The sequence below is a fragment of the Anomalospiza imberbis genome, chromosome 7 (genome assembly GCF_031753505.1).
Source record: "Anomalospiza imberbis isolate Cuckoo-Finch-1a 21T00152 chromosome 7, ASM3175350v1, whole genome shotgun sequence".
Classification (NCBI taxonomy): domain Eukaryota; kingdom Metazoa; phylum Chordata; class Aves; order Passeriformes; family Viduidae; genus Anomalospiza; species Anomalospiza imberbis.
Window position 1 is genome coordinate 9,368,771 of NC_089687.1, and position 19,570 is coordinate 9,388,340.

General features: G+C 40.1%; 1 protein-coding gene across 3 annotated transcripts; it reads left to right on the top strand.

Moving 5' to 3' along the window:
• The first annotated feature begins 616 nt into the window (after positions 1-616).
• LOC137476882 (protein mono-ADP-ribosyltransferase PARP14-like) lies at positions 617-18,585 on the top strand. Of its 3 annotated transcripts, none has more exons than XM_068195289.1 (17): positions 617-638; positions 2,867-3,006; positions 3,096-3,129; positions 4,177-4,413; positions 4,963-5,199; positions 6,293-8,535; positions 9,032-9,262; positions 9,498-9,719; positions 10,160-10,223; positions 11,189-11,338; positions 12,023-12,085; positions 13,274-13,441; positions 13,566-13,772; positions 13,854-14,462; positions 14,982-15,127; positions 16,464-16,638; positions 18,232-18,585. In XM_068195289.1, exons 3-17 carry the CDS (start codon positions 3,108-3,110, stop codon positions 18,519-18,521), a joined length of 5,064 nt encoding a protein of 1,687 aa, XP_068051390.1. In that variant the 5' UTR covers positions 617-638; positions 2,867-3,006; positions 3,096-3,107; the 3' UTR covers positions 18,522-18,585. The 3 variants fall into 3 exon arrangements, with proteins under 3 accessions (XP_068051390.1, XP_068051389.1, XP_068051391.1); XM_068195288.1 differs by lacking the exon at positions 617-638 and adding an exon at positions 1,067-1,288; XM_068195290.1 differs by lacking the exon at positions 617-638 and adding an exon at positions 2,001-2,176.
• Positions 18,586-19,570: the final 985 nt, after the last annotated feature.

A 19,570-nucleotide genomic window follows, 5' to 3' on the forward strand; every position in this document is an offset into this window, starting at 1 on the left:
TTTTCCTGATACCCCACCTAAATCTCCCCTGACACAACTTGTTCCGCCCTGATCTTGTTCCTCTGGCAGCAAGGGTGCAAAATGTGGAATATGTAAAAACTTTCTTAAGGAACCATGTTCTTTGGTGTTTGATCTTTGTACACTCTCAAGTATAATCAACAGGAAAGGTGATTTCATCCAATAAACAGGTAGCTAGCAAGTAAGCTCTAACTGATGTCCAGGGGTTAGGAAAACAAATTACTTGTTAGTAGAATTGCCTTGTTAAGGTTTAGGGTTCAACATGTTTCAGTAATTTGAGACTTAGAAGGAGGTTAACAAGGCTTGGGAAAAAGGATTTACCACTGATAGCGGGCACAAAGAATGCAGAATTTACAGGCCACAAGGACATTTGGCAGAAGTCCCAAGATAAGGAAGAAACTAATAAAGACAACTCAGCAAGCATGCTGGATCAGCTCTTACTGGGCTAAAGTAGTTCCGGCAAGGGAAGATCGTGACTACCAACTCCTGAGCTTTTGTGCTTTTGAGTTGTTTTTTTGTTTTTTTTTTTTTTTTTTTTTTTTTTTTTTTTTTTTTTTTTTTTTTTGGTGAGCTTTTGGAATACATCTTTTTGGAAGATGGAATACTAATTAAAAAGAGAAGTAAGTGACCTGTGGCTAATGAACTTATTCCTAAATTTTTGGTAGTCGCCATGCCGGCTTTGTGGATTTGCCAGCCAGCCCCCATCTCTGCGCAGAACTGTAGATGATTCAAATGCCTCGATTCTGTGTGTGGGTCGGCCTCTTGAACAGAGGGTGGAAGAACTTCTCTTGAGACAACAGCGAGAGCGGCTGCCAGCTCACGGCAGAAGGGCAAGCAGGGCGTTTGATAAGGCGAGGGGGATGCTTTGGATGCTCTAGGGGGAGATAAGCGTAAGGGTGCAGGTGTGAATCCGTGCCGCGGGGGGCCGATGAGGCGGCCCGGGGCAGGGCTACCGGGAGAGGCGGCAGAGGAGACCAGAAGGTACGTGACTGCCGGGAAAAGCCGCGCCCTGCAGCGCGGGGAACCGAAAGCGAAAACCAAAAGCGGCGGGAGCGGAGCCGTCGGGCGGCCATGGAGGGGCAGCGGCCGTGCGCCTTCCCGCTGCTGGTGCGGGGGGACTGGGGCCCCGCCGAGCCGCCGCCCGCGCTCAGGATGAAGCTGCTCTGCTACTTCCAGAGCCAGAAGCGCTCGGGCGGCGGCGAGTGCGAGCTGCGAGCCGGGACCGACACCGGGGCCGGGCACATCCTCGTCTGCTTCGCCCGCCCCGAGGGTGAGCGGCCGGGCCGGGGCGGGAGGGCTGAGGGGACCCGGCGAGGGCCGGGGCCGGGATTAGCGTATGGGGGTGTTGGGGTCGTAAATCACAAGACTCAACTTTCTGCTAGTTAAAAGATACGTGTTGGTTGTTGCATACGATGTAATAGTATATCCCGTCTGCTACGTGATGTGCAATATCTGTAGTATATAATATGTCGTATACACCCCCTCCTGTCCAGTATAGAATAGACAGTATGTAAACTTGGTGTGATTCTTGCAGACGTCTTGTGCAGGTCCAAAAGTTGGACTCGATCTTTGTGAGTCCCTTCTAACTCAGAATATGATATTTACTTACATATTTACTTATATATATATATATGCTTAGATTTGGTGCTTAGTACTAGCCTCTAGATTGTGTTTGGCGTAAAGGCTATAAGCGAATAAATATATCCTAGGAGGAATATTTACGTACATAATCATCTTGATGCGCAGTAGTGTTCTCTAAACTGCACTCAGAATAATAAATCTTATGTTAACCTAACAATTAGATTAGTTACAGATATATATAAAAAATATGACCTCTGTAGCATTCACATTTTTTTGTAAACTTGCAGCAAGCTGGAAAGGATTTAGCTGCAGTTGAGTTAAATGTATACATAGACATGCACGTATGTGCAGAAACACACAGATACCTGTGTACATTTTTTCCTTTTCTTGCCCTAACATGCTTCTCAGTTGCTGGCTCTCCCTGCTGGTAAGTTCAGGACATACAGCCCCAAGCCATTTCGGCGCTGTCTGGAAGAGGATGTTCAAGGCGTGGGAGACCGGTACCGGGACTCTCCGGGTACCACCGCGAAACCCGTGACAGAGCCCAGTTTTGCATCTCTGGCAGTTTTTCGCGGGAGTAATGTCCACTGCTGTTCTTCCGGTTTTGTTTTTGGTTTTTTTTTTTTGGTTTTATTTTGTTGTTGTTGTTGTTGGTTTTGGGTTTGTTTGTTTGTTTTTGTTTTTGCTTTTTTAAGGAAGAAGGCCTTGGGCATCCTGCGTCAGCGTTACGAGTTTAAAGCTCTTTCATTTCGCAGGACAGTGTATCTGTGTATCCTTGTTCCGCCAAGGCGAGGTTAACTTTTCCAGGAGCCGGGAGGGGCACAGCCTGGGGAAATTCCCTGGGGAAATTCGATCCCACCTTAGCCTTGCGGGCACGGAAAGGGAGGGAGTTTTTCCGGGTTTTGCCGAGTGCGGGGTCGGGTGAACCGCTCACCTGTCGTGTACGCTCTGTTATCACTATTGCTGTTGTTCCTGCTCGTTTTTCTTACTTCATTGCTGTTTGTAGTTTATTGTTCTCATCTCATCCTGTAATGCTTAACGTTTTTGTGCCTTCAGTTCTCTTCTCCGTCCTGCCGTGGCGTGGGCACGGGGAAGGATGAGGAAGGGAAGTGAATGAGCAGCGAGGCCTGGCTTGTTTCAGTGGAAACAATAAATTGCAGAATACCATTCTTAGAGCACGACAGTGTCATAATGGTGGAAAAGTGTCATGCAATGTAAAGCTGTGTTTCCATTCAGATTTTCACAGGGATTTTTTGGTTTTATTTAGACAAGCAGCGAGTTCTTGAGAGACGGTCTCATGAGTTGCATTTAGGAGGAGAAGGAAAATTGAGGTTGATTGTCACAGAGCCTGAAACAGCACAAGCTACTAAAGAGGAGACACTTGAAGGAAAATCAATTCCCACTAAGGTGAATAAAAATTGTAATCTTAACCAGAGCTTTGAAATAGTGGCAAGTGTCTAATCTGTCACTGACATTTGGCTTTCATTTTATTTTAGGCTTTGGATACCATGAGCAGCCTTCAAACAAAAGGTAAAATGTTATCAATCACTCTATATGCTGAGTCTTCATAAAACAGAAGTGTCGGTGCTTTTCTCCACACATGGCTTCCAGTTCTCCAAGTTGTCATCTATTTTGTAGTTATACTAGAGAGGAACATGGATCTTGCTCTCAGTTGCTTCATTGGGTCAGCCTGGCTTTCAGTTTTGGCTTTTTGGTATTTTGTTCATTGGACAAAGTGGAGGAGATGACTCCTTCAGCAGTCTAGAAATTAGTAACTACCATCAGAAGAACTGTTGCTTCTTATTTCTTTAGTTTTCTTCTTGTTTGTGGTGGCAGGCCTTCAAAGGCAGCTGTCTTCTGGAAATGTTATGGGTTTGGTATCAGTAGTTTTTGTACCTCGGTGAGCAGGCAGAGCCAGCCTGTTTGTTGGTCATTCCAGTTTGGAGGTTCTCTCACACCTCTGTCTCCATCTGTCTGCAAAGCTGGTGACATGCTTGCCTCTGGCAGACACTGGACTTCTGGGATACTCAGTGGGCACCTCTGATATATTTTCTATTTACAAAATGTTCTTGCATCCCTGTCAGCCCTTTGTGCACATGGGCCCTCCAGCGCTGCCATGCTGCACTGATGGCAGGGCACAGTGGTCATCAGGAGGCTTTACATCAAGTCACACAAAGCTACTTGTGGCCTGTGGTGCCTGTGGATGTCCTGAGCTATGTTCAGGCTTGTTTTGCCTGCACAGGGCTAAGAAACAGATGCAGAGGCTGCAAGGTCTCTCCCAACCCTTACAGACATGTGGGCACCTGTGGCCTGTTGTTTAGTCTCTGACCAGAGACATACCAGTGACATTGGACATGTTTACTCAGGTCTGTTTTTGTACCACCAAAAAAGCTGCCTGCAGCCCTGCAGAATATTGCATCTGGGCTGTTTTGGATCTCAAAATGTTCAGCGGTACCCTGCAGTATTTGTTTGGTTAACAATCTTTTTTCTTGGGAAAGGAAAGGAGAGAAAGGGTAAGAAGAATCTGTTTATTCCAGGAAATGTGTACCAACATTTTATGTTATCTTTCTGCTGCAGATGATACAAAAGCTTTGAAGAAAGCTGGGAGTTTTGTCCCAAACAGTGAACTCCAGGAGGAGGTTGACTCTGCAGAGGCCTCACCTTTGGTGGTATTTGAGAACATAGAGAGATGCAGTCCAAGCTGCTTACAGATGCTGTTGGAGAACATCAGTGGCCTGACTGTAGATGCTGACTTTACTGTTGAACTGATACCTGAAAGAAATGTTGCTGTAGTTACATTTATAAAAAATATTGGTAAGACAGGATGACACCATTATTAATTTCCATGTATAAGCATGAGTAATAGCTTTCAGTGCTTGATTCCTCTCCCATTAGCGACCCAGACTATTTTAAAAAAACACCTGGATTGCAGTCTCTCAAGAAAAATGTCTTACATGCAGCCTCACAAAAAGTGGTTCAAATGTTACACTGAAAAAAAAATGGTGGCATCTTTATTAATTGAAATTGGATTAGAATGTTTTGTTGTTTCTATCTTATTTTGGCTTAGATGAAAAAGAATTAAAAGTGCACTGAGTGGAGGATTATATAAAGTGTCCTTTAGAGAAGACAGTATACTTATGAGATGGGAACAGAGACACAGTGGTAGTGAATAGCAGAGAGTAACATGGTTGTTTGCTTTCCCCCCTTTTTATTACAACACAAAGTTATTTGGCAACAGAGAAAATTTTGTTCCAAATACAAAATAAGGAGTAGACTCTGCTCATTTCTCTGCCTGAAGTCATAGCCAGAGCTGATAATGACACAGGAAAACATAGTCAGTTCATACTGCTCTTCTGTTTACAGATACTAAGGAATTTGTCGAAAAATGTTCACAACACAAGAGAGTCAGAGAATTCAAAATGACTGCCTGGCTTCTTGAATCAACACAGAGCATCAAGGCTGAAAACCTACCAGGGAGCATTTCCAAAGACTACCTCACAGTGTACTTTGAGAGCGCACGGAACGGAGGGGGGCCCGTGTCAGATGTCCAGCTCTTCCCCGAGGAGAACTCAGCCATCATTACATTCTGTGACCACAAAGGTAACTCTGTCCTTTCCCTGACCAAGGTACTCACAGGAAGATAACCTGCAAGAAAGTTACAGAAAATATGGGCATTAGGAGAAGCCTGGCTTTCTGTTGAAGTCAGTGTACATTGTCCTGTTCCTAGGAAGTGCTCTGGATGTAGAAATACTGCTGCGTGTCTAAGGCTTCAGTATCTATTGGGGGGTATTTTGTTTGTTTGTTTTGTTTTTTGTTACCAGAGATTTATTTTTAATATCTGCCTTGTGCATGGGTTTTTCCTCACTGGTGTTCTTTCTCCATTTGCAGAGGTTTATATATGCAATATAAAATTAATGGTACTTAGAGGTAGAGGGACAGAGCAGAATCTGTCAATGACTTCAGCCTGCACAGTTAACTTTAAGAAACTAAATAAGGTCAAATATCCTCATTTCAAGTTAATAATGTCAAGTATCTTCATTATCAGAGAAGAAGAGAGCTAAAGAACAATCTTGTTACTATTTCTTGTGTTCCTTGAATCACTGTCCAGTTTTTGTGCCTGTGCAACTTCTGGTACATATCTGTTGGGAAACTCCTGGCTTAGTAAATTTACTTTGTGAAAAAAAGGTTTATCTGCCGGTGATTTTCTTATGACTCTCAGGACTTTCTGAAGAATGTTTTTTACATGAAGTTGAAATGTAATTTGGATTAATATAATGGGGTTTTAAATTCCTGCCAACATTATAATTTCTTTGCTTTGTCCATTCAAACAAAAATGGCAAAAAAAAAGTAAAACTGCACTGGCACTAAGGGTTTTATTTTAAGTTGAGGGTAAGGAGTATTTCATAGTAGTATGTTGATAAGGCCTTGCTCTGTGGTGGAATTTCCTTGGGAAACGAGCAGGGTGTAGCTCTGCATGGGAATGCAGGCATGAGCATATTTACCAAACAAGTTGAAGCCGAGGCTTTTATCTTGGCCCCTACAGAGTAGTTTGGAAATCAGAAAGACATAAAACCAGCTCTTTGAAAGGAAAGAAGAAGAAAAGGAAAATCAGTGTAATAGGTCTAAGAACAGAGACATTTGCCTGATTAGAAGTTAATGATATATGTTTGTACATATGTGCACTGACTTTCAGATCTAACCACGATCTTGGAAAAGCAACATTTACTGGAACAGACGGTGATTTCTGTGCATCCATATTACCACTCCCTGGGAACAGCTCTCTATGGAGAAGAAAGACCAGCTGTCAAGATGCCAGACCCCATTGGGGTGCCACTAGACCCATATGTATGGCAGTTTTTACAAAGGCATGCCAATCTGACCCAAGACATAAACAAGGAGATGGCAGTTTGCCATTCTGAGCTCAAATGGCCTCAAGCAGACTGTGCAAACCCAGAAGTTACGTTGTGCCCATCACCATCTCTCTGCAAGCAGAAAAAGCCAATGGTTAAGTTGCTCAAGACATGGCAGCAAGATGCTTCCACTGAGTTCTTGCGTATCATGGCACGTTACATAGCTATAAAATGTAAAGTCAATTCATCAGGTTGGGAAGATGTGAAAAAAAGGTTGTTGAAGGATGCTGCTCTGATCATAACTGATATTTCTGAGGAGATGGTGGTGATTGCAGGCAACAGAGCAGCAGTGGACAGTGCAGAGAAAGAAGTGAGGCAATGCATGAAGCAAAGTGAAAGAGAAAAACAGAACATAGAAATTTCTGTGTCAGTGATCCCAGGGAAGTATGCTGTGCTGCACAATGCTGGGTTAGAAGAGAATATTCAGAAGGAATATCCATGCCTAAAGCTCTTTTATGATGACAAAAAAAAGACTGTTCAGTTGTGTGGATTACCTGCAGAAGTATATAAAATCAAAGCTGAGTTACTGGAAAAGGTATTGAGTATGCCATGTACATCAGTTACCATTGACCCCCATGTTTTGCACTATCTACAGTGTGTAGATAATAAAAAAACATCAGATGAGTTATTCATTAGAGAAAAAATTAACAGTTTTTATGAACTTCAGGATGATACTGTGTTGCTATATGGAGATACTCACAAAGATCTTCTAGAAGCAGAAAAGCAAATAAAAATGGGGTTAGAATACAAGTACATCAGTATGGAGGATGGTGACATCACTAAAAGGGATCAGTGGAGGAATCTTCTTCTCTCCGTGCTCAAGACATATAATTCTTCCCAGGAAATGGTCATCAATTGGCAATCTGTTGGAAAAGAAAAGAAAATGATTATTGCTGGCTTTTCTAAGGCCGTAACAGAGGTTTATCAGAGACTTAATGATTTTGTAGATAGAAACACAATCATTGAAAAAGTAATCCCAGCTAATTCAGAGGTGATAGTGCAGTATGTAGAGAATGAGGAGTCCGGTGTTTGTGAAGAATTGGAGAAGAAAGGTGTGACAGTACATTTTGACACCAAGACACCATGTATTTCCCTGAGGGGACCAAGAGCAGAAGTCTCAGAAGCCTTCATCGTGTTTGAAAAAATTGTCTCATCCCTTTACTCAAAAAATGTGCCAATTGATAAACCAGGGGCAAAGGAGTTCTTCACTGAGAGGAAAGATTTATGTATTTTAGAGGCAAAGCAGAAATTTAGCTGCCTCATTAGGATTAAGGAAGAAGAAGAAGAAGAAAAGGGTGGAAAAGCTGGTGATAAAGTGAAAAGAAAAGTCTACTATGAAAAAAACCTGCCAGGTGGAATTGTGGTAGGAGTGTATAAAGGTAACTTGTGTGACTACCCTGTTGATGTTGTGGTGAATGCATCTAATGAAAAACTAAACCACATTGGTGGCCTGGCTGATGCACTGGCAAGAGCAGCTGGGCCAGTACTGCAGGAGGAGTGTGATGAGCTGGTGAGGAAGCTCGGGAGTTTGCAGGCCGGCTGCGCAGTGATCACGCGCGCCGGGAAACTGCCCTGCAAGAACGTCATTCACGCTGTCGGGCCCAGGTGGAGCGAGAAGGAATCACAAAAGTGCGTGTGGTTGTTGAAAAAGACAGTGAAAAAATGTTTACACCTAGCTGATATATACAATCATCGTTCCATAGCTCTGCCTGCTATAAGTGGAGGGATTTATGGCTTTCCACCACAGATCTGTGCGGATTCAATTGTATCCTCCATCAGGGAGACCTTGGAAGAATTCACGGAGGAGAGAAGCTTGAAGGAGGTCCATCTCGTGAGCAATTCAGAAGAAATTGTTCAGATTCTGAGGGAGACAGTAAGAAAAGTATTTTCAACTAAATCATTCTCCCCAAAATGGATGATGCTGAAAAAAAGCCACAAGGAAAATAGAAAAGGGGATCTGAAGATGATTACAACAAATGAAGGACTTTGCATCCGAGTGGAGAAGAAAAATATTCAGGAAGCCGTGGTAAGTCTTCACTTTCCTGACTCCTTTCAAACTTGATGGTCAGATCTTTCAATTTAAATGAAAAAGGACAGACAGTAGGTTTTACAAGTACTTGCTGCAGAAGGAAAGAACAGCTGTGTGCTAGCTAAACAAGGATGCAATCTTGCAGAACTTGAGTGTAGGTTGAGATCTGTCGCTGCATCCATTTCTAGAGAGCAGCTGTGAATTTCAGGATGTTTCAATTCCCAGGTAGATCTTGTTTGTTTTCCAGATCTATGGCAAACATGTCAAAGAGTTTACTTTTTTTTTCCTAAAGGGGAAATACTGAAGTACTTTGTAAAAGTAACTATCTTGCTTGGATATTAGGGAAAATAGGTACCTGTCTGGGCTGCTGTTTTGGGTATCCACTGGTATCTTGTTTCTTTTGCTATGTGTTGCATTGGTAGGGCTTTTCATCTTGGTGCATATTTTCGTTTGACTTCTAGCTGTAGCTGTTTTCATTGTAATCTCGTTGCAGACGGATGTTGTTGTCAACAGCGTTGGCACAGATCTGCAGTTTGGCGAGGGGCCTCTTTGCAAAGCCTTGCTGGAAAGAGCTGGGCCAGCTCTCAAAGATGAGTTTGACACCAAGAAACAAAGTCAGGCTGCTGGTCCTGGGAGTGTGGTCTGCACCAGTGGATGTGCTATGGCCTGCAAGTCCATCTTTCATGCCATACTACCAAAGTGGAGTGACGTACAGACAAACAAGGTATATTTTAATTATTAACCCCCCCATCCACCCCAGCTACATATTTATTTGGGATCTGTCCTGAAATTTCAGGTTTAAATATAGTTAATTTAGGTGACTTGACTCCGTTTTCTTCATTGGAGTGACCTTAAAGATGCCTTGATGCACTCAGAGCTGCTTATCATACCAGCTTCTTTGGAACTACTAACAAATTATGCCTTTAGAAAAAAAAAAGTACTTTTGCTGTGTTTTACAGGTCCTAGAAGATGCAATCAATTTCTGCTTAAAGAAAACTGAAGAACTTGGACTGAAATCAATCACTTTCCCAGCTATTGGGGCTGGAGGATTTGGATTTCCTAAACTCATTGTTTCTAAGTTAATGTTTGATGTGGTATTCAAGTTCAGTAGTAGTCACACTCGGAAGAATCTCCAGGAAGTTCATTTTCTCTTGTATCCACAAGATACTGATAACATTCAGGTAGTTCATCTCAGGACAAATCTGTCTTTGTAACATACTGCTCTAGTTACATTTTAATAATGGGTTTTACTTATACTGCTTTCTAAGGGAATAATTTGGCACTTTCTTACTGCTGTGGGCCAGTGACAATGGGATGTCTTTTCAGTGTCTCTGAAATACAAACTATCAGCAAGCAGAAGCTGCAGATATTGGCCTTGCTGTTGGTACTGTAAGAGCCTATAAATGCTCCCTTATCTTTTGCCAGAGGAGTTCTAGCAATGCAGAGCTATCTGTTACCACACTGTCCACACTGGGTCTTCTGCTGTTTTTAACACTTAGATTTGACTATAAAATGTGTGAGGTGTCTCAGCAAGAGCTATGTGACTGTTAATGTTAATTACAGAAACATTCATTGTGCATACTGTGAACTACTATCTTGGGTACTTTTTTTCTCTTCTTAGGCTTTTACTGCTGAACTAGAACTTAGGGCAGATGGAAGTTGCAATGCCGCAGCAGCACAGCCAAGTAAGTTGTGTAGGGCTGGGTCAGAATGTAAATGCTGCTAAGTGGTTTTATGTGCATCAGGAAACAAAAAAAAATATCATCAGGGCACAGTGCATTTTTTGTCCTCCTAATGGACTTGCATTCTTAAGTGTCATTTGTAAAATTCTTAGGGAGGAATTTCTTTAGTTGAGGGCATGCTGAACTCTCAGTGGGGCCAGTCATATCAAACCAAAAAGGGTTTTCTGATAGGAGACACAGTAGTTTGTCCTGCTCAAATGATATAAGAACTTGCAATCACTTGGCCAAACAAGCCATAAATAACATGTATTTCTGTAGTTTTAATCTCCTACATATATATATTTATATATACAGAGTGGATAATTTCCTCTCCATTTATTAATTGACAATAGTGGGACACAATAGCCAAAACGTGAGTGTACTGCATCAAGGGTAGAGGCTTATTTGTAAGGATATAAAGGTCTTTCTCCTCAGTTGCTGGGTATCAGAGAGAAAAAGTTAAGAGTGGGCAGATAAAATAAGAGTTAGTTTAGATAAGCTTAGACTAGAAGAAAAGAATAGTTTTGTATCCGTGAAGGTAAATATGAAACAACTTACAAAAGGGATGTGATCTGATGTCCATTACTGGCAACACGTAAGAAATGGATGCTCCATTTCTTGTAAGAAGTAATTCAGGAAACTCTGTTCCAGAGCTGGTCAGATCAGATAAACCCTGAAGCCTTTTTCTGAATTCATATTGCATAAATTTACAGGAATAGAAATGGTTTCACTTTCACAGCACAAACAGGAAGAATACTGTACCTCTCAGCTTTCAGAAATGGAATAAAGAGAAAAACAGAGACATTCTACATCCATCAAAGTGATCTAGAGCATATTCCTTAAAAGGATAAGGAATTTCAATCAGTGGAAGAGAATAATACTCCAAACTAAAGGAGAAGTGATGTAATGTATTTTTCTTTCTCTTGCAGGTTTCATTAGGCCTGTTTCTGCTGAACTATTGGGAGTTCATGAAATGAAGATTGGTCCCATCACACTCCAAGTAATTAGTGGTGATATTACCAAGGAAGATACAGAGGTTATTGTAAACATATCAAATTCATCATTTGATTCCAAAACAGGTATTATATTGAATGTGTAGTTCCTTAGCAATAAATCTGGGCTAGTTTTTAGAAGGGGGTACAGGAAAGAATTGTCCACAAGGGAAACTTTTATAAAGCATTTTTTCAGATGAGAGATAAAGGGTTGGAATTAGCCAGGAAATAGATCTTAAACAGGATTTTTACAAATCCTGAGCATTTGATTTAGTTTTTAAACAGAAGGCATCTGACTTTTTTTTTTTTTTTTGCTTAAAACCAAAAGTGTTTAAATGGAATTTTTAGATTAAGTATAATTCGGAAAAAATGCTCTTAACCTAAAATGTTTCGCTGTAAGATAAAGCTCTGGCTAAGTAAATTGCCCTATAAGAAGCAGAGGGCTTTTACATAGTGAATGATAAGCATGCAAGATATCAAATGATGTAGTTCAAAGCCATTGGAGAGTTTGGTGAGGGGCATATGGGTTTGGTGAGTGAAACAATGAAATAGGTGTTGTTCTTAATGACTTCTAATCAGCAGTGAAGGAAACGTTCTCTCTGCAGCCAAAGCTATGTGCCAGTACTTAGGGAAACTCACAGTTTTGAACTTTGTGGTATCTTGCCAGACAGGAATTCAGGGTATGTGTATAGTGCAGAAGTTGGGGAGAGTTTTGAGCAGAGATATTGAGGAGACTTAATGAATGAGTGTGCTTTTCTTGTGTGATTTAAGGGGTCTTCAAAGCAATTATGGATGCTGCTGGTTCCCAGGTAGCACAGGAATGTGCTCTAAATGGTATGTTTAAGCATACTATTTTTTTGATAATTCTTTTTTTTGTTGTTGTCATTCTCGCTGAAAACTTAAAGTTGCTTTATAATTCTCTACTCTGACATAATTATTTTATCTGAATAATACAGCTTTCACTTTTAGGAACTTCAAAAAGTCTCCTTCTTGTTTTGACATATACCTTGAGAATTTTTCTTCTCATAGTTGTTTAGCAACAACTAAAACATTTGTGTGTTATACACTTTATTCTCATACTGGATCCAAAACACAGGCCTATACTGGCTACTAAGAGGAAAATTAACTCTATCCCAGCTGAAATCAGGTGGGATAAAAGTTCTTCCATAGTCTGCATTCTGCCAGACCAGTAGGGCAGTAAAATTCGAGCTCATTATGGCTGGTCTCTACAGAAAGGGACATTTTAGATGCATAACCTAAATGTGCCTGCTCTGAGTCTGGAAACTGATTTTCAAGACGGAGTTTCCTGGATTTTTTTCCTAGCCTTTGGCTCTGTGGGAACATTTGTACAAACACACATATGTCATTAACTTCAAATCAGGCAAATGTCTCTGTTCTTAGACCTATTACACTGATTCTTCTTTTCTTTTTCTTCTGATCTAATGCTTGCAGAGCACCTTACAGTCATTACCTTTGTCATCTGTGAGGTGGTCTGCAACTCTGTGCTCATCAGTCCATTGATCCCCACAATATGACTCCATTTTGTAAGCAAACATAAGTGCTCTGAGAAATCACAAACATATTTTTAAAAATTCCAGTTGGTCATAATCTTAATGATATTATTTTAACCACTCAGCTCTGCTGCAGTATAAGAATTCAGGCTTTTAAGGAATAAGTGACATAAGAAAGGTTTCCACATATAAATTAATTTGTCATGCTTTTAGATAGAAGTGAGATGTATTCAAAGTCATCATAAATTCTTATATTGTACTTAATAGGAAAATACTTCATAGCCGAGGTCTTAGGAAATTAGAAAATACATATTTACTTGGATTAATTTCTCAAAGAAACTCTGCAGATTATTTAAAAAGAAAACCAGAATCAAGTAAACCCACAATAAAATAGCTCACAGTGGATTTCTTTCCAGTTTTTCCACTTGTAGTACCAATATAACAGAAAATACTACCAAAAGAGATTGCCACTTTGTAAATACTGTTACCTTCTTTATCTTCTCTCTTCCAGCTGGGCAGTCTCAAAATGGCTTTATTACTACACAGGGTGGGAACCTGTTGTGCAGTAAAATCATCCATTTGATTACCAATAATCAGGTGAAGAGTCAGGTCTCCAAAGTGCTTCATGAGTGTGAACAAAGGATGTACAAATCTGTTGCCTTCCCAGCTATTGGAACAGGTTTGTGTTTTCTTGGGAAAGCAATGTGTGATGGGGGTAGCTCAGAAACAGACTAACTTCATATGGCTAACAGTAGACTTGCACAAAAACTGTTCACTGATATGTGCCTTTTATTTTTGTTTAGGTCAGGCAGGACTGAGTTCAGCCAAGGTAGCTGATGAAATGTTGGATGCCATAGTGGAATTTGCAAGACAAAAATCAGTACAGCATTTACAGGCAATTAAGATCGTGATCTTCCAGACAAATATGCTCACGGACTTCTATGAAAGCATGAAGAAAAGAGAAGATTCAGATACATCCACATCAGAGTCGTGGTTATCTATGTTTAAATGTAAGTTGTTTTCTGTGTGCATGGGCAAATAAAACTGAAGTTCTTTTATTTGCAACTAATAATTGACATGTTTATCCACAGCCTTTTTCTGGGGCAGAAAACAATCTTCTCAGAAGAAAAAGTCCCTGATTTTGGAGAAGAAAGTTAATTTAGTCACATTTCAAATTTGTGGAGAAAGCCAAGAAAAGGTGGATGCAACTGAGTCCTGGATAAAGGATTTAATTTTAAGGGAACAGTTTGAAAGCACTATTTCAGATGAGGCAATTGAAAATTTTGATGAGACGCAATTTGCCATTTTGGAAAATCTCCAGAGAGGAAAGCAAGTCACCATTGAGATTTTAAATAAGCTTTCTCCCCCTCAAATTAAAATTTCTGGTATTAGCAGGGATGTCTGTTCCGTTTCTCTACAAGTTCAAGATATGGTCCATCAAATTAAGTCTACTGAAGAAGAGCAATCCAAGGCAGAGCTTCTTTATAACCTGGTAGAATGGAGGTATCTAGGAAGCCACGATAGCTTTGTTGCTTTTGATAAACTGACAAATATGCAGCTGGAGTATGCCAAAAGGGCTAAAAAAACACATCTGAATATCAAAATTAGAAAGAAGAACTACAAGGTGGATCTGAATACTCTAAAGGCTACTGATGACCAAGGAAAAATTAAAATCCTTCAACGTGTGACAAAGGATGAAGGTAAATGGCACTTTTGTCAAATAAAATACTTGAGTAGTTATTATTGAATGATGATTCAGATAAATGCAAGGTCATGTGTCACAAAGAAGTGAGGTATTCCTTAGCTTTTTTCCCCTCTTTATTTTTTCCTCAGCCAGCAGTTTTGAGTTTCATAATCAGTGGGAAGTATGAGTGAAATCAGAACATCAGTTTTAAGTGCAAATATTATCTGCATATATGTGACTGGTGAGCATAGATTTCATGCTTAAGTCTTACAAAAGAAGTGGTGTATGAAGAATACTTAGAATTCTTCATAAAGCATGGTTTAGTTAGATATTGCTATGGGGATAATTAGACAAAATGTAAAGCCTTTACAGGCTATCACAGAACCAGTGATGTTTGGAAGAGCAGGCATGCTTATTGAATGAAATATTGCAGAAGATGCTGTCCTCTTGGTCCTCTTTATGCACGTGGTTTGTAAGCTGTGCCTATGGAGCTGAGCTAGTTGTCTGTCATAACAATGCAACCTCTGTTTTGCAGATATGAAGTCAATAGAGCTCCCTAAGGAGTGGACAGACATGCAAAATGAACATATCAAAGTGGTGGAGCTCAAGCCATCACATCCTGAATATACAACAGTTGAGAAGATGTTTAAGACAACATGTCCCAATTTTAACATAGAGAAGGTGATACCATATGGGGTGGGGAGGGGGGAAAATGTCAATGCTTGGGCAAGAAACAATATATTTCCTGAATATTTGCTTATAAAGTGTCTGCAGCTCAATACACCTTTTGTATGTCAGCCTTCCCAGCACGGTACAGGGTGAATATAAATCAAAGCAAGTTTCCTAAGAGCTATTCTGCTATTTCTGACATCTAATGGTGCAAAACCAGTGACCATCAGTCTTCAGGCTGACTCTTAGTTCAATTAATGTGGTACTCTCTAGTTAATATGGTATTTCCAATTAGAAAATTCTATATTGAAATGGAGGCATGAGCAAATGCATTCAGAATACAAAGGAAAATACAAAGTCCTTGCAGACTGACATAAAGCTTTGGACTAATTTACAACTTCTCCTCTGTCATCCCAGAGCCTTTCAGGCTTAGCTGTCAGTTTTAACCAGTGTCAGTATTTGATCCTGCTTATTTAGATGTCTGCAACACAATGCACAGAGACTTAATTGCCAGGGAGAAAATGGAATTGTTCTGAATCAAGAGAAGAGATAAACAGTAAAAAGTACAATCAAATCAGGAGTGAGTGTAATGTGTTTAAAAAATTTTCTTCCATCACGAGCTTCAATGAGCATGCTCACGAAAACACACAAAGAGAACAAAATATTCATGTATTACAGAAAAAAAATCAAGTAATGACATTATGTCTTTTTCTGTTAAAAATGGAAAGCTGTTACAGAAATGCCTTTAAGATTATACTTTGATGCAGAGACACTGCTTCCCTTTAAGCTATATTCACATTGGCATAGGGAGCCAGCAACATCCATCCTCCCACCAAGTGATTTTTATATAGTTGTTTCTTATGGGTTGCTAAGCTACACATTAGAGAAAACAATTTTGACTTGCAAGCTTAGATCTAGAAGAGAAACTTAAACTCAGCCTAATGCTATTGCTACACTCTGTCCTTTAGTGAGAAAATCATCAGTAAAGATGATTAGGATGTATAGAAGGTATCTTGCATCATTGCCTCTAGCAGTGGTACGGCAGCCTGTTTCTAGAAATGACAGTGCACAGCTACCATGGCTGCTGGGTACCTGGTACACTAGGCAAGACAAATGTATACCCAAAATTACTGAGCTTGAAACTCTCTCATGAACTGCTTTGGTTTGTGATTTTTCAGGAGGCCTGCATATTCAGTTCCTCTCCCAAACCTCATGCTAACAGGACATAGTGAAAATTGCTGTAATTCTTTCAGTTTGATTTAATTTTAATGCTTTCCTGCCATGATTAATATTCATGCCTACCCTATTTATCCCTAATATAAATATAGTCAATTTTGTAATTTTGCAGATTGAAAGAATACAAAATTGCATCCTCTGGCAGACATACCAATTAAAGAAAAAATTTATCTGTAAAAAGAACAAAAATCCAAATAATGAGAAGTTGCTATTTCATGGGACAGCTGCATCCTCATTGAGGTTGATTAACTCCTATGGATTTAATCGTGGGTATGCTGGAAAGAATGGTGAGTCATTATCCAAATCAGTTAATTTCCTAGGCATGTATGAGTGCTACAGGGTGTCAGCGTTATAGTGCTGTCAGCACAACATGAAAGCTGAATGAAATTAAAGAACACAATAATAAACAACTTCTGAGATTAATCTGTATGGACAGAGCAATTATCCTGTTCAGTTAATCACTTACTGCTGGATGCCACCATGTAGAGGATATCAAAAAGAGTTCCCCTACTCTGAAATGAAGTCTGAGTACCTGCTGGGAATTGTTTAGTATCGTTTACCTAGAGAAAGAAACAAGGAACACCGTTCAACATCCTCAGCTGACAGTATCTCCTCTCCTCTTAGACAAAGACAGGTAGCAAAGTAGAAGTGCAGATACTTCTCCTGTTGCCTCCAAAGATTAGGACAGTATAAGTCCCACATCTGTACCAATTTTATGCTCACAAAATCTGTGAGATCCATTAGTTTATTCTTAGCCTTTAGTAGTTGTTAGAGACAACTTAAATATTTAGCATAAAGATATTCTGCAGTAGTTCAAAGCTTGTTTTGTCCACTTCTTCTACTACAGTCGTGCTATGTGTGTTATTTGGCAGCACTCAAAATGAAGGACAGGATCCAAAGAAGTGGAATGTGGACTGAATTGAGGTGCTAGTTGATTTTAGTGGCCATGTAACCTCACTTCAAAAGTCCTTAATTTTTGTTCTTAATATTTTCTTAAGACAGAATTGTACATGCCTAGGGCTGATTTGATCTTGAGGGAGCTGAGCAGCTTAATTCAGATCTAGTTGACACTTCAGTGTAGTTTGGATCCAAAAGACCTTTCTCTGTCCAGATCCTCTGGAGGTACTAACTCTGAGATATTCTTGAATAAATGAAGCCCAGCATACATAAAATATATCAGGTTGTGCACAGGTAGGAATGACAGCCACCGCTTCTTTTTAAAACATGGCCAGACGAGATGTAGTTTTGCTTTCCTGCTCTTTGGTAGTGTCAGGAGGTTGGATTTACTGAGGAAGCAAGAGCCCTAGATCCCCATGTCCTCTCTCTGCTTGTGGGTATTGACATCCACCTTTTCATGTCAGCTGTGATTAATGATTGGGACGGCACACTTGCCTTTTGTCAGGCTGGGTAGCCAAGCAAAAGTATCCAAAGATGAGGGCAGCCAGATAGGAAGGACGTGTCTGGCTTGAACAGCTTTTTATACCAATGTCATAAAAAAGAAATCTGTCTTGAACAAAGACATGTGATTTCTCTTAACTTGTTGGGAAGTGTGACTAGAAAACTATAATTACAATTATATAGTCATTTAAAGTCCAAAAGTCTTTGAAGAACTGCAATTTGATGGATGGCAGGCTAAACTATGCTAAACAGAGGAGCCCTTTTCTCCAAAGGAAATGGAAGTCAAAACCTGGGTGTTGATACTTACCTGCTATCTATGTGGGTTCATATTTGATTCTGACACAAAGGATTAGTTCTAGAATTTTGTGTTTGAATTCTAACCACATTTATAGATTCTGCAGAGTTAAAAAAAAAAAAGTTGTAGAGATTCTGAGAAGAATAAGAACGCTAACTGTATTTGGAAATGTTGTTTTTCCTAACAGCTGCAGCCATTGGAGATGGAACCTACTTTGCTGTCAATGCATGTTACTCTGCTCAGAATACTTATTCCGTTCCAGATGCGAATGGCAAAAAATACATGTACTTGGCTCGGGTCCTGACTGGGCAGTACTGTGCTGGGAGCCCAGGGCTAAAGGCTCCACCACCAAGGAGCCAAACAGATCCTACTGACCTGTACGACAGTGTGGTTGATAACACACTTAATCCAACAATGTTTGTCATATTTAATGACATTCAGGCATATCCACAATACCTTATTACTTTCAAATATTAGAATGATCTTAATAGTCTAGAAAATTTTAGTGCCTTTTACATTTAAGAATTTACAGAGCGATCTTTTATTCTTTTTACATCTAGGTTTCTTCTTTATTGATCTATCCATGTGTTGAAATATATCTTCAAATTACCAACAGAAGGACTAACATAAGCAAATATTTTAGAGCATGCTATTTCAGTACTCGCATCTCAAGTTCAGTTATGCAGAGATGTAGGCAAGAGCTGTGAGAACAGCTCTGACTTCTTCCTATGCAAGGCAGAGGGTAGAAGTGGTAGGAGAGGAAGCTGCTCTGCCTTACCTGTGGCCAGCAGGAAGAGGTGTGGGGTAGGTTAGAGCACCTCTGCATGTTCCTGTTTCCAGTAGTCACCATAAAGCACTTTCTCGTGAGGATTTATTTAAAATGTTCTGTGCTGAGGGGATCTGAAAGGTCTTTTCCAACCAAAGCAGTGCTGTGATTCTAATTACCTCACCTACCAGCAGAGTTTTCAGTCATCCTTAGGTATCCACTCAGCCTTGTTGGTGCTAAAAGTCTTCAAGAAAAATAATGCCAATAGGAACATGCACTTTGTAACTATTTTTTCAGCCCCCTTACCTACATGTCTGTTACCATGGCATCTTTTGGTTATTCCTTAGGTATAAATCACTGTGTTCAAAGCCATTTCTTAGGGCAATTCTCTGTAGTCCCCCCCTGTTACTTCCAGCTTCCACAAAGTCATTGCTTTTGCAACTTTCAAGACTGTAAAGCGGAACTTAAATTTTTTTTCTTTTCAATACTGAAACAGTAACCCTTCTGTAGAATCACCAATATGCAGAGTCAATTACAGAGGCATAACTCAGTTTACATGCTTAAACAACTTGAAAATTTTTAAAGTTCTCTAAAAACTGTAAATAATTTTTACGTCTTTGTAAGTGATACTTTTAATCACATCATAACCTTGAAACTGCCAATCAAAAGCCATATACACAGGTTTAATAAAAATTTTTTCAAGCAGCTACGTTGTATTGCTGAGCTGTAACAGGAACACACTTCACCTAGAAGTGTTGCT

Excerpts from the sequence above, each read along its gene's own strand:
- LOC137476882 (XM_068195288.1), top strand. The coding sequence starts at position 1,090 with ATGGAGGGGCAGCGGCCGTGCGCCTTCCCGCTGCTGGTGCGGGGGGAC. Across the intron at positions 4,414-4,962 it reads TACATTTATAAAAAATATTG|ATACTAAGGAATTTGTCGAA; the intron begins GTAAGACAGGAT and ends TTCTGTTTACAG. Across the intron at positions 9,720-10,159 it reads AAGATACTGATAACATTCAG|GCTTTTACTGCTGAACTAGA; the intron begins GTAGTTCATCTC and ends TTCTCTTCTTAG.